The sequence below is a fragment of the Salvia splendens genome, chromosome 14 (genome assembly GCF_004379255.2).
Source record: "Salvia splendens isolate huo1 chromosome 14, SspV2, whole genome shotgun sequence".
NCBI classification, from domain to species: Eukaryota; Viridiplantae; Streptophyta; class Magnoliopsida; order Lamiales; family Lamiaceae; genus Salvia; species Salvia splendens.
The window spans coordinates 16,031,643-16,046,587 of record NC_056045.1 but is presented as its reverse complement, the minus strand read 5'-3'; the positions used below and the strand labels follow the sequence as shown (position 1 = coordinate 16,046,587).

Here is a 14,945-nt window from a genome sequence, read left to right as displayed (position 1 = left end):
AGTGAAATGAGTTAGTGACATGCGAGGTCTATTACCCAAAGTAGTAAAAAGAAAAGGTGTCAATTAATTGAGGATGAACGAAAAAGGAAATTGGTGCCGATTAATGGGGACGGAGGGAATAAAAAGTAACTGTGACAAATATTGACGGACGAACTAAAAAGAAAACTAGTGACAATAGTGACAAGTAATTGCGGACAGAGGGAGTATTATTCATGCTCAAAGCTTTATCTAGCTTTGTTATATGGTTACTGGTGGGGAGATACAGAAAATAGGAAGAAAATCCATTGGGCAGCTTGGGATAAATTTTGTGTTCCAAAATGTAAAGGAGGTATGGGTTTCAAGAAATTAAAAGAATTTAATATCTCGATGTTGGGAAAGCTGCTATGGAGATTGAATGAGAATCCTGACTCATTACTTGGACGGGTTCTTAAAGCTCAATATTTTCCTCGACATGGGATTCTTGATGCTGGAAAGGTTGTTAATCAAAGTTTGTTTTGGAGTGGGTTATGTTAGGGTTTTGTATACTAGAAATCACCTTTCGAGTGATTGGATACTGTACAACTCTAATTGTTATTTTCCAATAAATGCAACAGATTATTTTTTGTCATAATGTTGTTATGTTTTACATTTAATGGTTGTTTATTGCATATTTAAATGTATAAGAAAACGTAACAAAGTCTAAGTCTTTGTTTTAGTAGACCGGTTGTGGGCGTCGTCCAATTTAATGTAACACGGTCAGTTCTAAACAAAGAAAAATAAGAATTTCACAACCTAGATTGGCCTAGACTACCTATCGTGAAAGGTTGCAATGTCAGTCCGATTATTTCTAAGCCTTATTGAAATAAGATGACGTTAGTGTGGTATAGCACAAAATGGATCTAACAGCAAGACGAGTCTTTATGCTATCTACTAAAAGACGAGGTCTTGATAATTAATTTCTTAATCAATGTACGTTAGCATTGAGCATACGATATTGAGTATCTACTACTTTGACTTACCAAAGGTGCGGGTTTTTCGTAGCCCAACGATCCAGGTATATTGGGTAGTGGCGATCATTATCTAGCGGTGCTAGGATTGCTATTACGTTGAATCGTGCGCGAGGGGAGTCTCGTTTGATAACATCCACCAGAGGAGCTCAAAACAAGGTTTTATTATTCAGAATCTAGCTAGTTGGAGTTTAATTACTCCATGAATAATAAATAAGAGTTTCTTGCTAAGTCCACCCCTGGAGATTAAATATGTTGATTAATTAAGTCCATAGCAGACATTAATTAATTAATGGATATTTCTATCTTAAGCGCGAGAAATGAATTGAACGCAAATAAAAGAAACCCGAAATACTTGTAATTTCGGATTTGGAAAGGCAGTGCAATATTACTTCTGTAGTGGTTGCTTGTAATATTCCAATATAAGCTTATATTAAATTGTGGGTTCAATTTAATTAGTAAAAAACTAATTGGGTGAGGCCTGATCCAATTCTTCCTTAGATCCCTGACTGGGCCCAATTTGTGACTTAATATAAATAGGAGAATAAAGGAGGCAGAAAACACTTTTTTCCAAAATAAAAATTTCGTCCCCCTCTAGAGAGAGAGAGTTCGAAATTTGTGCCTCCTCCGTGAGCAGTTTCTGTCTTCCATTATTCGAGTCCTAGTACGTTGGTGAGATTTGCCCACACAAATATCAGCGTATAGTCCGGGACACCAGTCAGAAGATCCGAGGTCTTGTATTGAAGATCTTGATTGAATCAACGAGGTAAATTGGCTAATTCCGTAGTAAGCATGTTTTAGGGATTTTATATGCTAAAGCATGTTTTAATTCAAGTTATGAGCATGATACATGTGATAATTGCGCGAATAGAATACGTCTGAATAATCTGCTAAATAGATCAAATTTATGTGATCGGATATTCTACACGCTTCCGCTGCCAACCCCTTCAATTGGTATCAGAGCCAGCCTTTGGCTCTGATTATTTGGATTTAAATTTTGCGAAATTCAAGTTTGCATGTCCAATTTGATTGCGAAGAATGTTCTTGTGTTTTTGTTTAAATTTTTATGCATGTTGAACTCAAGAACTGTCGAATCAAAGAACTTGAATCGCTCGAACGTACCACATGCGATCGAGGTAGGGATGTCGATTGAGTGGGAGCCAAGGGATCGCGGTCATAAGGCGACGCGCAGACGAGCATGGGCTCGTGCACGTCGCCGGCCGAGACCGCAAACCCAGGCGGAACCCGCATCGAGATCGAAACGACCGAGAACGTGCCGAGGTGCCGAGACGCCAGGCCGAACCCTAGGCGGAAGGTCCGACGCCACCCGACGGAACACCTGGCCAAGAGCGTCGCGCCTGTTGGCGTGTCGCTGGTTGGGGCAGTGGGAAGAGCTGGAGTGAGATGGACCGAGATGGGCGGTCCGAGCTGGCCGAGAGCAGCCGCGCCACCGTGCGCACTACTGGCCGAGAGCTCGAGCCACCCGACGGAACACGGAGCCAAGACGGGCGCTCGCTGCTGGCCGAGAGGAGTCGCACCTCCGAGCGCGCTCCTGGCCGAGACGGAGGCGACACCCGACGAGCCGCTGGCCGAGATGCTGGAGCGCCACCTGCGTGCCGGTGGCCGAGATGCAGCATGCGTCGTGGTCCGACGAAGAACTTGTCGGATTTTCGTCGTTCATCGTTCGTGCGAACTTCGTACGATGAGATAACGATGAAGGATTATTTTAATGATTATTTAATTATTTTATTAAAAGATATCATTAAAATATTATTATTTAATGGAAAAAAATCTTCATGGAAGATTTGCATAGATTTTAGGAATATTTTTATTATTATCTGTATCTATGGAAATAAATGATATTATTTTGATTCCTAGATGATGTGGATGAGAATAATTTCATAGTTTCCTAATATTAATCTAGATTTAAGGAATATTTTTATTATATTCTATATATATGGAAATAAATAATATTATTTTGATTCCTAGATGATATGGATAAGATAATTTAATAGTTTCCTAATATTTATATATCTAAGATCCTAATAAGGATAGATATATATGAATTCATTAAATAATAAAATATCTCTTCCTAATCTTGAACAAGGAAATAATTTGAATTTATTTTTCATGTCTTATTAAGGATTAAATAATTTGTTTATTTTAGACATACCTTATAGTAGATATGAATAAGAATTAAATTCTAGAACAACAATTTCCTAAAGGAAGATAACAACATTAATCTAAAGATTTAATTATCCAGAAAATTAAATACCAACAGAATTTAATAAAGCCTTTCTCTACCCTAAGGCTAAGGATAATTAAAGAAAAACCATAACCCAAATATCTAAGCTATAATTACGAACTCAATGTTTGTATATGGTCTCCATCAATTGGTCTGCAATTTATGAAGCCTTTTTCTAATATTATCGCCACCTGCTCTGTGGGGACAATAATCCTAAGAAAACAGCAAGTTCATGAGGGTGGACTTCTCAAATATAAATAGTATGAACTAGAATGTAGTTTCCAATATTATCGCCACCTGCTCTGTGGGGACAATAATCCTAAGAAACTACGAGATTCAGAAGTTCACACAGGATTTATGAGATATCTTGATCTTGTTAGCAGCACATGAACATTGTTATGGGAGTGTGTTGTTGTAACGACCCGCTAAGCCGATATTATTATAAACTATATTATTAGCTTGATTATTTATATAAGTGACTTTTATGCGATTTAAATCTGAGCTACGATATATTGTCGTTGTTGTTTGTTTTGACGATAGGAAAGTGAATAGAACACGTAAAATTATTACACTTATATGAATATTATAAATTTAAATAAATAAGTAAAGTCCCATAATTAAAATTTTAATGTCCGATACATCCAACAAAAGTCCAACAAAAATTTAATCTATACATCCTGCGTTCTAAGAAAAATCGGGTACTTCAACGCGGACAATCACGAACTTGAACCGATTATACATACACCAAATTAAATGAACAAGTGAATAAATACTCAAATAATTACTTTAATAAACAAATAAAATATATATAAAAAAGAGAGAGGGTAGATCCAGAGGATCGATTCTTTTCAACACAGCATTAAATGTTGCATTTAATTAGGAGGCAAATCATATCCTATCATCTAACAAAGAATATTTTTAAAAGATAAGTCTCCACTTGCATCCTTGTATATGTACACATTTACGAATCATTCACACACCTCACATTCAAAATCGGAGGAAACCAACATAGTGAAATCCCCTTGCAATCGCAACTGCTCGATCAAACAAAAGGTATAACCCCTTCAAATTCAATTCCAAATCTTTGAATGATCGGCGAGTGCAAAATCGCAATCTACTAACTACTGCCACAATTTGCTTGACATCACAGTTTGAGAGGAAGGAAAAAAACAAACAACCAAACTGCCGTGAATACAATTCCTTTTGCTGCTAGACAATTTCTCCTCTCCAAAGGTACCTCAATTCCTCTATAATAGCCTCAATTTTGTGCATCTCGTAACACTGTAACCAATCCAATAATCTAGTAACCAAAACAAAACCGAATCAAAGAATCAAACTTTAATTTCATGAAATCAACGTAAGAACTTTACTTGCGGTTGGTTCGGATTGGTTTCGGGGCTGCGCGGTGTCGTTTCGGGGCTGTTCGAACAGCGAGCAGACCCGTGGCGACCGCAGAGGGCATGGACGCGGCCAGCAGCAGCGTCTCCCAGCGTTTGACGGCGATGGCGGCTTGGATGGTGGCTGGGCGACGGAGGCGGATCCGCGGTGGCGGCAGATCCGAGAGAGAGGAGATGATGCAAGGAGGAGCCGACGGCGGTGGATTCGCGATGGCGGATTCGTGGCAGCAGCGGCAGCGCAGCGACAGAGGAGCAAACAGGCACGGCGACGCAGCAGCGGTGACCGGTCAATTGGTGCGGGGTGACGGAGCTCTAATTTCTGTTTGTTCAACTTTTGAAATCGGGGGTATTCTTGGTTGGAGAATTATAGTAGAGAGGGAGAGGGGTAACCTACGGTTTTGGGGAGAAAGAGAGCAACGAGATTTTGAATGTAGAAATAGTTGGTTCTTAATTATTTTATGCCCTTAAAATTTTAGTCTTTGTTTTTGTTTTAGAAAAGTGGGATGGCAGTGTGTACGTGTGTTCAGGATGGGAGTATAAGTTTTGGGATTTTATTTAAGTTGGTACTTTTATTTTTAAAAGAATTGGGCCTCATTAATTAAATGTTTTGTTTGGGCTCTTTTTATTTTGTTGGGGCTTCTTAATTAAATTGGAGATATAAGGTGGGGAAATAATTAAGTTTTGAGGCTTTTAAATAAATCTTTGGGCCGATAATTAATCGTGACGAAATTATTTAATTAAATTCCGAAATAATTTTGAAGTATGAATAATTTACCCCAAGTTTCAAAATAAATATAATTGTGAGGGAAAATATTTCGATGATTAATTTATGCACTTAGATAATTTTGGGATTTTAATTCGATATCGTGAAGGGAAATACGAGAAGCCAACGGAGGAACCTTGGGCGGCCGCCGAATAATCAAAAATACGCGAAAACCGAGAAATGAGATAAAAGAATTCATAATCGTATTGATAGAATAATCAATGCCTTAGAATGCATGCATTTTATTTATTAGCTTGTTTTGTGGTGTTGATTTATGTGTTATTTAAATGCTAAAGGTGATTCCTCGCAAGCGAGATGTGACATCATGGGAAAGAAAATAATTTCGAATTAAGAACTTGAGGTGAGCTTTCTTATACTAAAATACAAATCGTATTATATGAAAACTCGAACACATGTTCGTGATTTATAAAGATGTTGTCTTGCCATAAATGTTTTGTGTATGATGCCTATCTGTTTGGCCAAGTGAATTATGAATGATGATATATGTGAATCAATTCGATTTTGAGTCTTGGTAGGGTGGTGTCCCTACTTGGAACCTCTGACCGTGAACGGCAGAGAAGGTGACCGTGGAAGGTGGCCACCTTCCCGGCACATGGAAACCTCTGACATGTTGGGCAGAGAAGGTGACCGTGCGAGAACACCATCTCGACGGCACAATGTGATCAGATATGACTAAGTACATGAAAAAGGGACTGCAGTCCAATGTGAATATTTTAGTAAGCTCAGGTCTTTTCAATAAAACCCCGAGTGTTACTGTGATGATGGCTTGACAATATTTTCAAATGTATATTTGTATTTTTCGGCAATGTGTTTACTGAGTACTTTTGTACTCAGCCCTGCATATATTTCTAAATGTGCAGGTTGAGCAGCGAAGTGGTGGAGGAAGTGCTATTGAGACAAGGCATTTAATTCAGTCAGATTTTGACTCTCGGAGGTTTATGTCTTCACACATGGAACCGCGTTCATTTGCTTCCGTTGTGCATCTGAAAAGACTCAAGTCTATTTTGTTCAAAACTCTGATATTTTGAAATTTTTACAAACAATTACTCGAGTTTTCATAATTGAGTATCTTTCTTCTATGTATCAGCACTTAATTAGTCATGTCTCGCAACCAATGTTTGATTTTATTTTCCCTTATTTCTTTCCCCGCTTCTTATACCCCCACCCCTAGTCACGGTTCCCCGACTATGCTATCCTTAGCTAGTGCGGTCGTGACAGTTGTAGAAATGAGACTCTGTAATGCTAAAGAGATGGTCTTGCTTAGGCAACATTAGGCGGCCATGCCACTCTGTGGTCTCTAGACTATTCGTCGGTGTTGTGACCAGTAAAATTGTAAGATTTTAATGCGTATTGACTTCCTATGAAGGGTACAAAATTTTAATTTTACAGTTGTAAGATTTTGAAAAGTTTTATAGTTAATCTAATCAAACTTCTTACATAAGTTTATGACAAATGGTAAATATTCTGTTTTGAAGTGCAAACCAAATCGTCAATATGTCGTTCAATCCTCTTTCTGCAATTCTCAAAGAAAACAAACTCGAGGGCCAAAATTACATAGAATGGAAACAAAATTTGGACATCGTTCATACAGCTGAAGAGTACAACTTTGTGCTCACAACCCCGCGACCTCCAGTACCGGCGGCTAACGCTGCGGTAGGACTCAGAGATGCACATAGAAAGTGGCATAAGGCGAATGAGATGGCTAAGTGCTACATGTTGGCATCTATGTCTTCAGTACTCAAGCATCAGCATTCTGCCATGGAAACTGCCACTAAAATTATGCAGAATCTCAAGAATCTTTTTGGTACTCAGAATCGAACGGCTAAGTCTCAAGTCTTTCGTAGTATCATGTCGAAGACAATGAAGGAAGGCTCGTCTGTGAGGGACCATGTCCTCGAGATGATGGGCCACCTCAACCAGATTGAGGTGTTGGGAGGGACGATCGATCCCGAGTCCCAGGTAACAATCATCCTTCAAAGTCTTCCCCCTAGCTTCCAGCAAGTGAAGCACAACTTTGAGATGAACAAAAGGAATTACACCTTGGCAGAACTATTGACTGAACTTCAGTCAGCAGAGGACCTTATGGTCCAGGCTAAGGCTGCCATGATGACTTCAGCACCTCGTTCCTCTGGCTTCAAGCCTAGCATAGGAAAAAGGAAGGCACCGAACTCAGAATCGGGCAAAGTGGCTAAGGGAAAGAAGAAGAAAAGGGCAAATAAGAAGCCATCGGGGAAGTGTTTCAAGTGTGGTGAGAAGGGGCATTGGAAGCCAGACTGTCCTAAAAGGGGCAAGGCTACAGGTATGCACCAAGCTTTAGTAGTCGAGTCTTGTTTGGCTTCGACATCTACTTGCACTTGGGTTATTGACACAGGAGCTACTGATCATATTTGTTTTGATCCTGACTTAATGCAGGTGACAAGATGGCTACATGATCGTGAGATCGAAGTCCAGCTGGGCGACGCTACCAAAGTTGTTGTCGTTGCAGTGGGAGACATTTATTTGCGTTTTAGTAGTGATAGATTTTTAATTTTGAAGAATGTTTTGTTGATACCTCTTTTAGAAGAAATTAAATTTCAGTTTCTAAATTAGCTTTTGATAGAAATTCGATTTCTTTTAATGACAATTGTGTTATTAAGAAAGATGGTTCTTATATCTGTCGTGGTATCATGGAAAACAATCTATACACAATCACTTCTACACAGTTTAATAATCGCAAATCAGAACTCAATACAACATCGAAAATTTCAAAGAAACGAAAGGAAGCTTCAAGTTCAGTGAACGAAACGTGCTTATGGCACCTTAGACTTGGTCATGTCAATGAAAGGAGGATCCATTCTCTTATTCAACAAGACCTTATTAAAGGTCTAGAGGAGGAAACTTTTCATAAGTGTGAGTCATGCTTAGAAGGCAAGATGACCAAGAGGCCTTTTAAGGTTAAGGGCAATATGGCCAAGGAAGTACTTGAGCTCGTTCATTCCGATGTATGCGGACCAATGTCTACAGAGGCAAGGGGTGGTTTTCGATACTTCATCACTTTTATTGATGACTTCTCGAAAATTGGATATGTCTATTTGATGCGTCACAAGTCAAAGTCTTTTGACAAGTTTAAAGACTTTAAGGGGTAAATGGATATATAAACGTAAACGTGGACCCGATGGACGAGTTAAAGTCTTCTAGGCAAGACTAGTGGCTAAGGGGTATACCCAAAAGGAAGGTGTCGATTACGACGAGACTTTCTCCCCAGTGGCCATGCTCAAATCGATCTGGATACTATTGTCTATAGCAGCTTATATGGATTGGGATGTATGGCAGATGGACGTTAAGACATTGTTTCTAAATGGCGGTTTTGAGGAGACCATCTACATGGAACAACCCGAAGGATATGCCATAAAGGGCAAAGAACACATGGTTTGGAAGCTTAATAAGGCTATTTATGGCCTTAAGCAAGCATCTAGATCATGGAACCAGTGTTTCGATCAAACTGTTCAAAAGTTTGGATTCGAAAAGTGCCCAAATGAAAGCTGTGTGTATAAGAAGGTTGAAAAGGGGAATGTAGTGTTCTTAGTTTTATATGTAGATGACATTCTTCTAATTGGAAATAATAAAAAGATGTTGTCGTCAGTACGAACTTGGTTGACATACCAGTTCGAAATGAAGGATATGGGAGACGCGGGACACATCCACGTGATCAAGGATCTACGGAATCGAGAAAAGAAGATGTTGTTCTTATCTCAAGAACCTTACATCAACACAGTACTTAGTCATTTTAGCATGCATGATGCCAAGAAAGGTTTCTTACCTTTTAGACATGGCATCCATCTATCTCAAGAGATGTGCCCCAAAACGCCGTCTGAGATACAAGCAATGAGAAGGATTCCATATGTTTTGGCAGTTGGAAGTCTCATGTATGCTATGCTTTGTACGAGACCTGATATTTGCTTTTTTGTTGGCATGGTGGCAAGATATCAGTCAAATCCGGGCCAAGGACATTGGACTGCCGTAAAGAACATACTCAAGTACCTTAAACGGACTAAGGACTATGCTCTAGTTTACAATGCAGTCGAGCTCTGTCCTTTGGGATATACTGACTCAGACTTTCAAGCTGATCAGGACTCGAGAAAATCTACTTCAGGATATGTGTTCACCTTAGGCGGTGTAGCCGTAATTTGGAAGAGTGTGAAACAGAAATATATCACGGACTCGACCATGGAAGCCGAGTATGTGGCCACTTCGGAGGCTGTAAAAGAGGCAGTATGGTTCAAGAACTTCCATATGGATTTAGGTGTGGTTACGAATCTGCCCAAGAGCATCACCGTTTATTGTGACAATTCTGGTGCTGTGGCAAATTCGAAAGAACCAAGAGCTCACAAAGCGAGCAAACATCATCAGGGATATAGTGCAGAGAGGAGACATAAAAGTGGTCAAGATTGCGTCAGAGAACAACCTAGCAGATCCTTTTACAAATGCATTGGCGGTGAAACCGTTCGAGGGCCACGTTGAAGGGATGGAAGTTTGACTCATTCAAGACCTCAACTCGCTTTCAGTATAAGTGGGAGAAATTTAGACGTGTGCACTACTGTTTTGTATACTCGAAAGATGTTTGAGTATAAGTGGGAGATTGTTAGGGTTTGTATACTAGAAATCACCTTTTGAGTGATTGAATACTGTAAAACTCTAATTATTATTTTCCAATGAATGCAACAGATTAATTTTGTCATGATGTTGTTATGTTTTACATTTAATGGATGTTTATTGCATATTTAAATGTACAAGCGAATATAACAAAGTCTAAGTCTTTATTTTAGTAGACCGGTTGTGGGTTGCGCTCAATTTAAGGTACGCGGTCAGTCCTGAACAAAGAAAAATAATAATTTCACAACCTAGATAGGCCTAGACTACCTATCGTGAAAGGTTGCAATGTCAGTCCAATTATTTCTAAGCCTTATTGAAATAAGATGACGTTGGTGTGGTATAGCACTGAATGGATCTAACAGCAAGACGAGTCTTTATGCTATCTACTGAAAGACGAGGTCTTGATAATTAATTTCTTAATCAATGTACGTTAGCATTGAGCATACGATATTGAGTATCTACTACTTTGACTTACCAAAGGTGCGGGTTTTTCGTCACCCAACGATCCAGGTATATTGGGTAGTGGTGATCTTGTTTGATAACGTCCACAAGAGGAGCTCGAAACAAGGTTTTATTATTCGAAACCTGGCTAGTTAGAGTTTTATTACTCTATGAATAATAAATAAGAGTTTCTTGCTAAGTCCACTCTTGGAGATTAAAATATGTTAATTAATTAAGTCCATAGCAGACATTTATTAATTAATGGATGTTTCTATCTTAAGCACGAGAAAAGAATTACACACATAAAAAGAAACCTGTAATACTTGTAATTTCGGATTTGGAAAGGCAGTGCAATATTATTTTTGTAGTGGCTGCTTGTAATATTCCAATATAAACTTGTATTAAATTGTGGGTTCAATTTAATTAGAAAAAAGCTAATTGGGTGAGGCCATGTCCAAATTCTTCCTTAGATCCCTGACTGGGCCCAATATGTGACTTAATATAAATAGGAGAATAAAGTAGACAGAAAATACACTTTTTCCACATCATAATTTTCGTCCCCCTCATCTTTGAGAAAGGATCGAAAATTGCTCTCTTTCCGTGAGTAGATTTCTGTCTTCATTATTTACGTCCTAGTACACTGGTGAGATTTGCCCACACAAATATCAGTCTACAGTCCGGGACACCAGTCAGAAGATCCGAGGTCGAGTTCTCAAGATCTTCACGTGGAGAAGAGGCAAGCCATCTTCGATTCTTAAGTGAATCAACAAAGGTAAATTGGCTAACTCCGTAGTAAGCATGTTTTAGGAATTGTTTGTGCTAAAGCATGTTTAAAATTAAAGTTATTAGCATGATACATGTGATAATTACGCGAATAGAATTTATCTAAATAATCTGCTAAATAGATCAGTATTATGTGATCCGTTAGCTTCATAATAATGTGATCCGCTGCCAACCCCTTCAAGGACAACATCTCCCAAAGCCTCATAATAATTAAGCATGAAATTTCCACAGCTTACCACCCCCAAACTTAAGATTTTTCAACGTGACAAATCAAGCTACTACTTTTTTTTCTTTCTTTCGAGCACTAATTTGAGTTTTTTTTGCCTTGGCTTTTTCTCTATGAACAGGTCGCCTCTTTTTCCTTTTTATTTTTTTAACTTAGCAACTTTGCACTTTATTTCTCAAGCATAAATTAGATATTACATAACAAGCATCTAAACTTATGGCCTTTTTTCTTGCCACCAATAACAACTACCCAAAGATGTGCTAGCACCTCAATTTTAGTGACAAGGACTGAAAAGAAGGGCTAATATAAGGATATATCATGTAGGCTAGTATAGTGACTTCAAAATTTAAACAAAGAAATTAGGCTATAAGGCTCAAACTGGCTCGCTAGAGGTTTATGTAGGGTCAGGCATGTGATATTTTGGCAATGAGGCTTTTAGTCCTAATACCTAGATCATTTTTGTGCATCGACATCAACAAAATATATTCAAGTCCTACTAAAATTATGCAAATTAACCATAAAGATTTTTTAACTCATTTTTCAAAACCGAAATCTCTCTCCTTAGCTCACGAAATCGGATACCAAAGAACACTACTCTTTCCTAAATTAACAAGTAAGACTCTTTGTTCTCCATAAGCAAGTAAGTGACAACTGAGTTCATAGCACAAGTTCACAGGAAAAGCTAAGTCCACTTAGTGACTCCCAACAAGTATGAGCAAGTAACAATCCATAGGAAATCATTCTAACATGCACACACAGAATTCGGAATTTCAACCCTCCCGCAAACTAAAATTCTACATTGTCCCCAAGGCAAAAGACAATTATTAGGTGTGTATAAAGATACTCCCCTGTCATTGTGAAGCTCATGGGTGGGTGGGTTGGGCGACTCTTTTTTCCAACAGCAGAGATACGACCTACATCTTCACTCCTACACAAAAAACAAAAATAAAAAATGCTCAATTCAAAATAAATATTGAGGGAAAGAATTGAGCAAACAAAACCCCCAATATATGAAAGCAAAAATAAAATAACAATAAAAGACTTCGGTTGCCTCCCAATCAGCGCCTTTTTTTATAGTCGTTGGCTCGACCTTCTTCATCCTCGGTCTACACTTTCGGACTCTCTAGTGTGACCACCTCTCTTGCTTCCTTACCACTTTCACCACCAACATAGGTCTTCAATCGTTGGCAATTAACTTTCCACAACTTGTCATTTTTCGGGTCTTGAATGTCAACAGCACCATAGGGGTACACCTTGTGCACCACATAGGGACCCCACCATCTTGACTTGAGTTTTCCCCGGAAGAGCATTATCCTAGAGTTGTACAAAAGAACCAGCTGTCCTTCATGAAATTGACGAGGCTTAATAGATGCATCATGTATCTTCTTGGCACATTCCTTGTAGAGATCAACACTCTCACAAGCGTGTAGCCTAAACTCATCAATCTCATTCATATCGAACATTCTCTTCTCAACTTCAACCTCTTAGTCTAAGTTGAGCTTTTGCAAAGCCCAATAAGCTTTATGCTCAAATTCAACCGGCAAGTGACCGGCTTTTCCAAAAACCATCTTGTATGGCGAAGTTCCAATTGGAGTCTTGTAAGCCGTACGATATGCTCACAATGCATCATCTAACTTTTCCGCCCAATCTTTGCGAGACGGCTTAAGTACTTTCTCCAACATCCTCTTGATCTCACGATTCGAAACTTCCACTTAGCCACTAGTTTGGGGATGGTATGGGGTAGCAACTTTATGCTGAACACCGTATTAGCTAAGGAGGTTTGAAAAAAGCTTATTGCAAAAATGTGTTCCTCCGTCGCTGATGATAGCTCATGGTGTCCCGAACTGGTTAAAGATATGTTTCTCGATGAACTTAAAGACAACTTTGGCATCATTGGTTACTGAGGCCTCTACTCACTTAGATACATAATCAACAGCTACAAGAATGTATTGTTGCCCATTAGACTTGGGAAATGGTCCCATAAAGTCTATTCCCACACATCAAAGAGTTCTACCTCGTGGATGTTGTTCATTGGCATTTCATTCCTCCACGAGATATTGCCTGTTCTTTGACAACTATCACATCTCTCAACATAGGCCTTTGCATCCTTGAAGATCGATGGCCAAAAGAATCTGGATTGGAGCACTTTAAATGCAGTGCGACATGCTCCAAAGTGGCCGCCATACGCAGAATCATGGCAAGCGGACAAAATCTGATTGTGTTCATGCTCTCCCACACGTCTCCGAATTACTCCATCGCTGCCAATACGAAAGAGTAAAGGGTCTTCCCTTACATACATGCGGGTTTCACTCAAAAACTTTTTCTTTTGGTTTGAAAAGAGCCCTTCTGGTGTGATACCCGTGACAAGGTAATTTGCCAAGCTAGCAAACCACGGCATGTATGTTTCCCGAGTTGTCACTTGCAACACTTGCTCGTCAGGAAATTTCTCATTGATGACTTTTTCTTTTTCCTCTTGCGTATCTTGCAATCCTTCCAATCTTGAAAGATGGTCGGCTACCACATTTTCATATCCTTTCTTGTCTTTAATCTCAACATCAAACTTTTGCAATAGTAAGATCCATCTCACCAAATGAGGTTTGGCGTCCCTCTTGTTCATCAAATACTTAATAGTCGAACGGTCTGTGAAGACCACCTCCCTCGTTCCTAATAAGTAAGCACGGAACTTCTCAAAAGCAAATATTACTGCTAGCATTTCCTTCTCCGTCACTGTGTAATTCAACTGCACATCATTGAGTACTTTGCTGATGTAGTATATAGCATAAAGGATCTTATCTTTTCTCTGGCCTAACACGGCCCCCACTGCCAGAAGCGTCACACATCAACTCAAATGGCTTCGACCAGTCTGGTGCGACTATTATGGGTGCTTCGATCAGCTTCTTTTTCAACAGCTCAAATTCCTTAAAGCATGCATCATCAAAGACGAACTTGGCATCCTTCTCAAGTAAGTTACACAACGGCTTTGCAATCTTTGAAAAGTCTTTAATAAACCTTCTGTAGAATCCCGCATGGCCCAGGAAACTACGGATGCCTTTCATGTTCGTTGGGGGTGGCAACTTTGATATCACATCTATCTTGGCCTTATCCATCTCCAACCCCAACTCTGACACTTTGTGTCCTAAAACTATGCCCTCCCTAACCATGAATTGGCATTTCTCCCAATTGAGAACGAGTTTGGATTCTTCGCATCTTTGCACAACTCGTCTCAAATTGTCTAAACATTGGTCGAAGGATGACCCAAAGACAGAGAAGTCGTTCATAAATATTTCCATGTTATCTTCATTCATGTCACTGAATATCGCCATCATACACCGCTGAAATGTTGTCGGTGCATTGCATAGGCCAAATGGCATACAGCGGCAAGCATAAGTACCAATTGGGCAAGTGAATGTCGTCTTTTCTTGATCTTCCAAGGCAATCGTGATCTGATTGT

General features: G+C 39.3%; 1 protein-coding gene and 1 long non-coding RNA gene across 2 annotated transcripts; both read right to left on the bottom strand.

The window, feature by feature from the left end:
• Positions 1-4,266: 4,266 nt before the first annotated feature.
• On the bottom strand, positions 4,267-4,966 carry LOC121765024. The gene is made up of 2 exons (XR_006042703.1): positions 4,602-4,966; positions 4,267-4,512 (listed from the first exon to the last, which is right to left on the bottom strand). It is a non-coding gene; the product is annotated as an uncharacterized LOC121765024 (long non-coding RNA).
• Positions 4,967-12,600: 7,634 nt separating this feature from the next.
• Positions 12,601-12,948, bottom strand: LOC121764252. Its single transcript, XM_042160304.1, has one exon. It carries the CDS (start codon positions 12,946-12,948, stop codon positions 12,601-12,603), a length of 348 nt encoding a protein of 115 aa, XP_042016238.1.
• Positions 12,949-14,945: the final 1,997 nt, after the last annotated feature.

What these genes read in the sequence shown, in the direction of transcription:
- LOC121764252 (XM_042160304.1), bottom strand. Translation starts at nt 12,948, where the DNA reads ATGAATGAGATTGATGAGTTTAGGCTACACGCTTGTGAGAGTGTTGAT.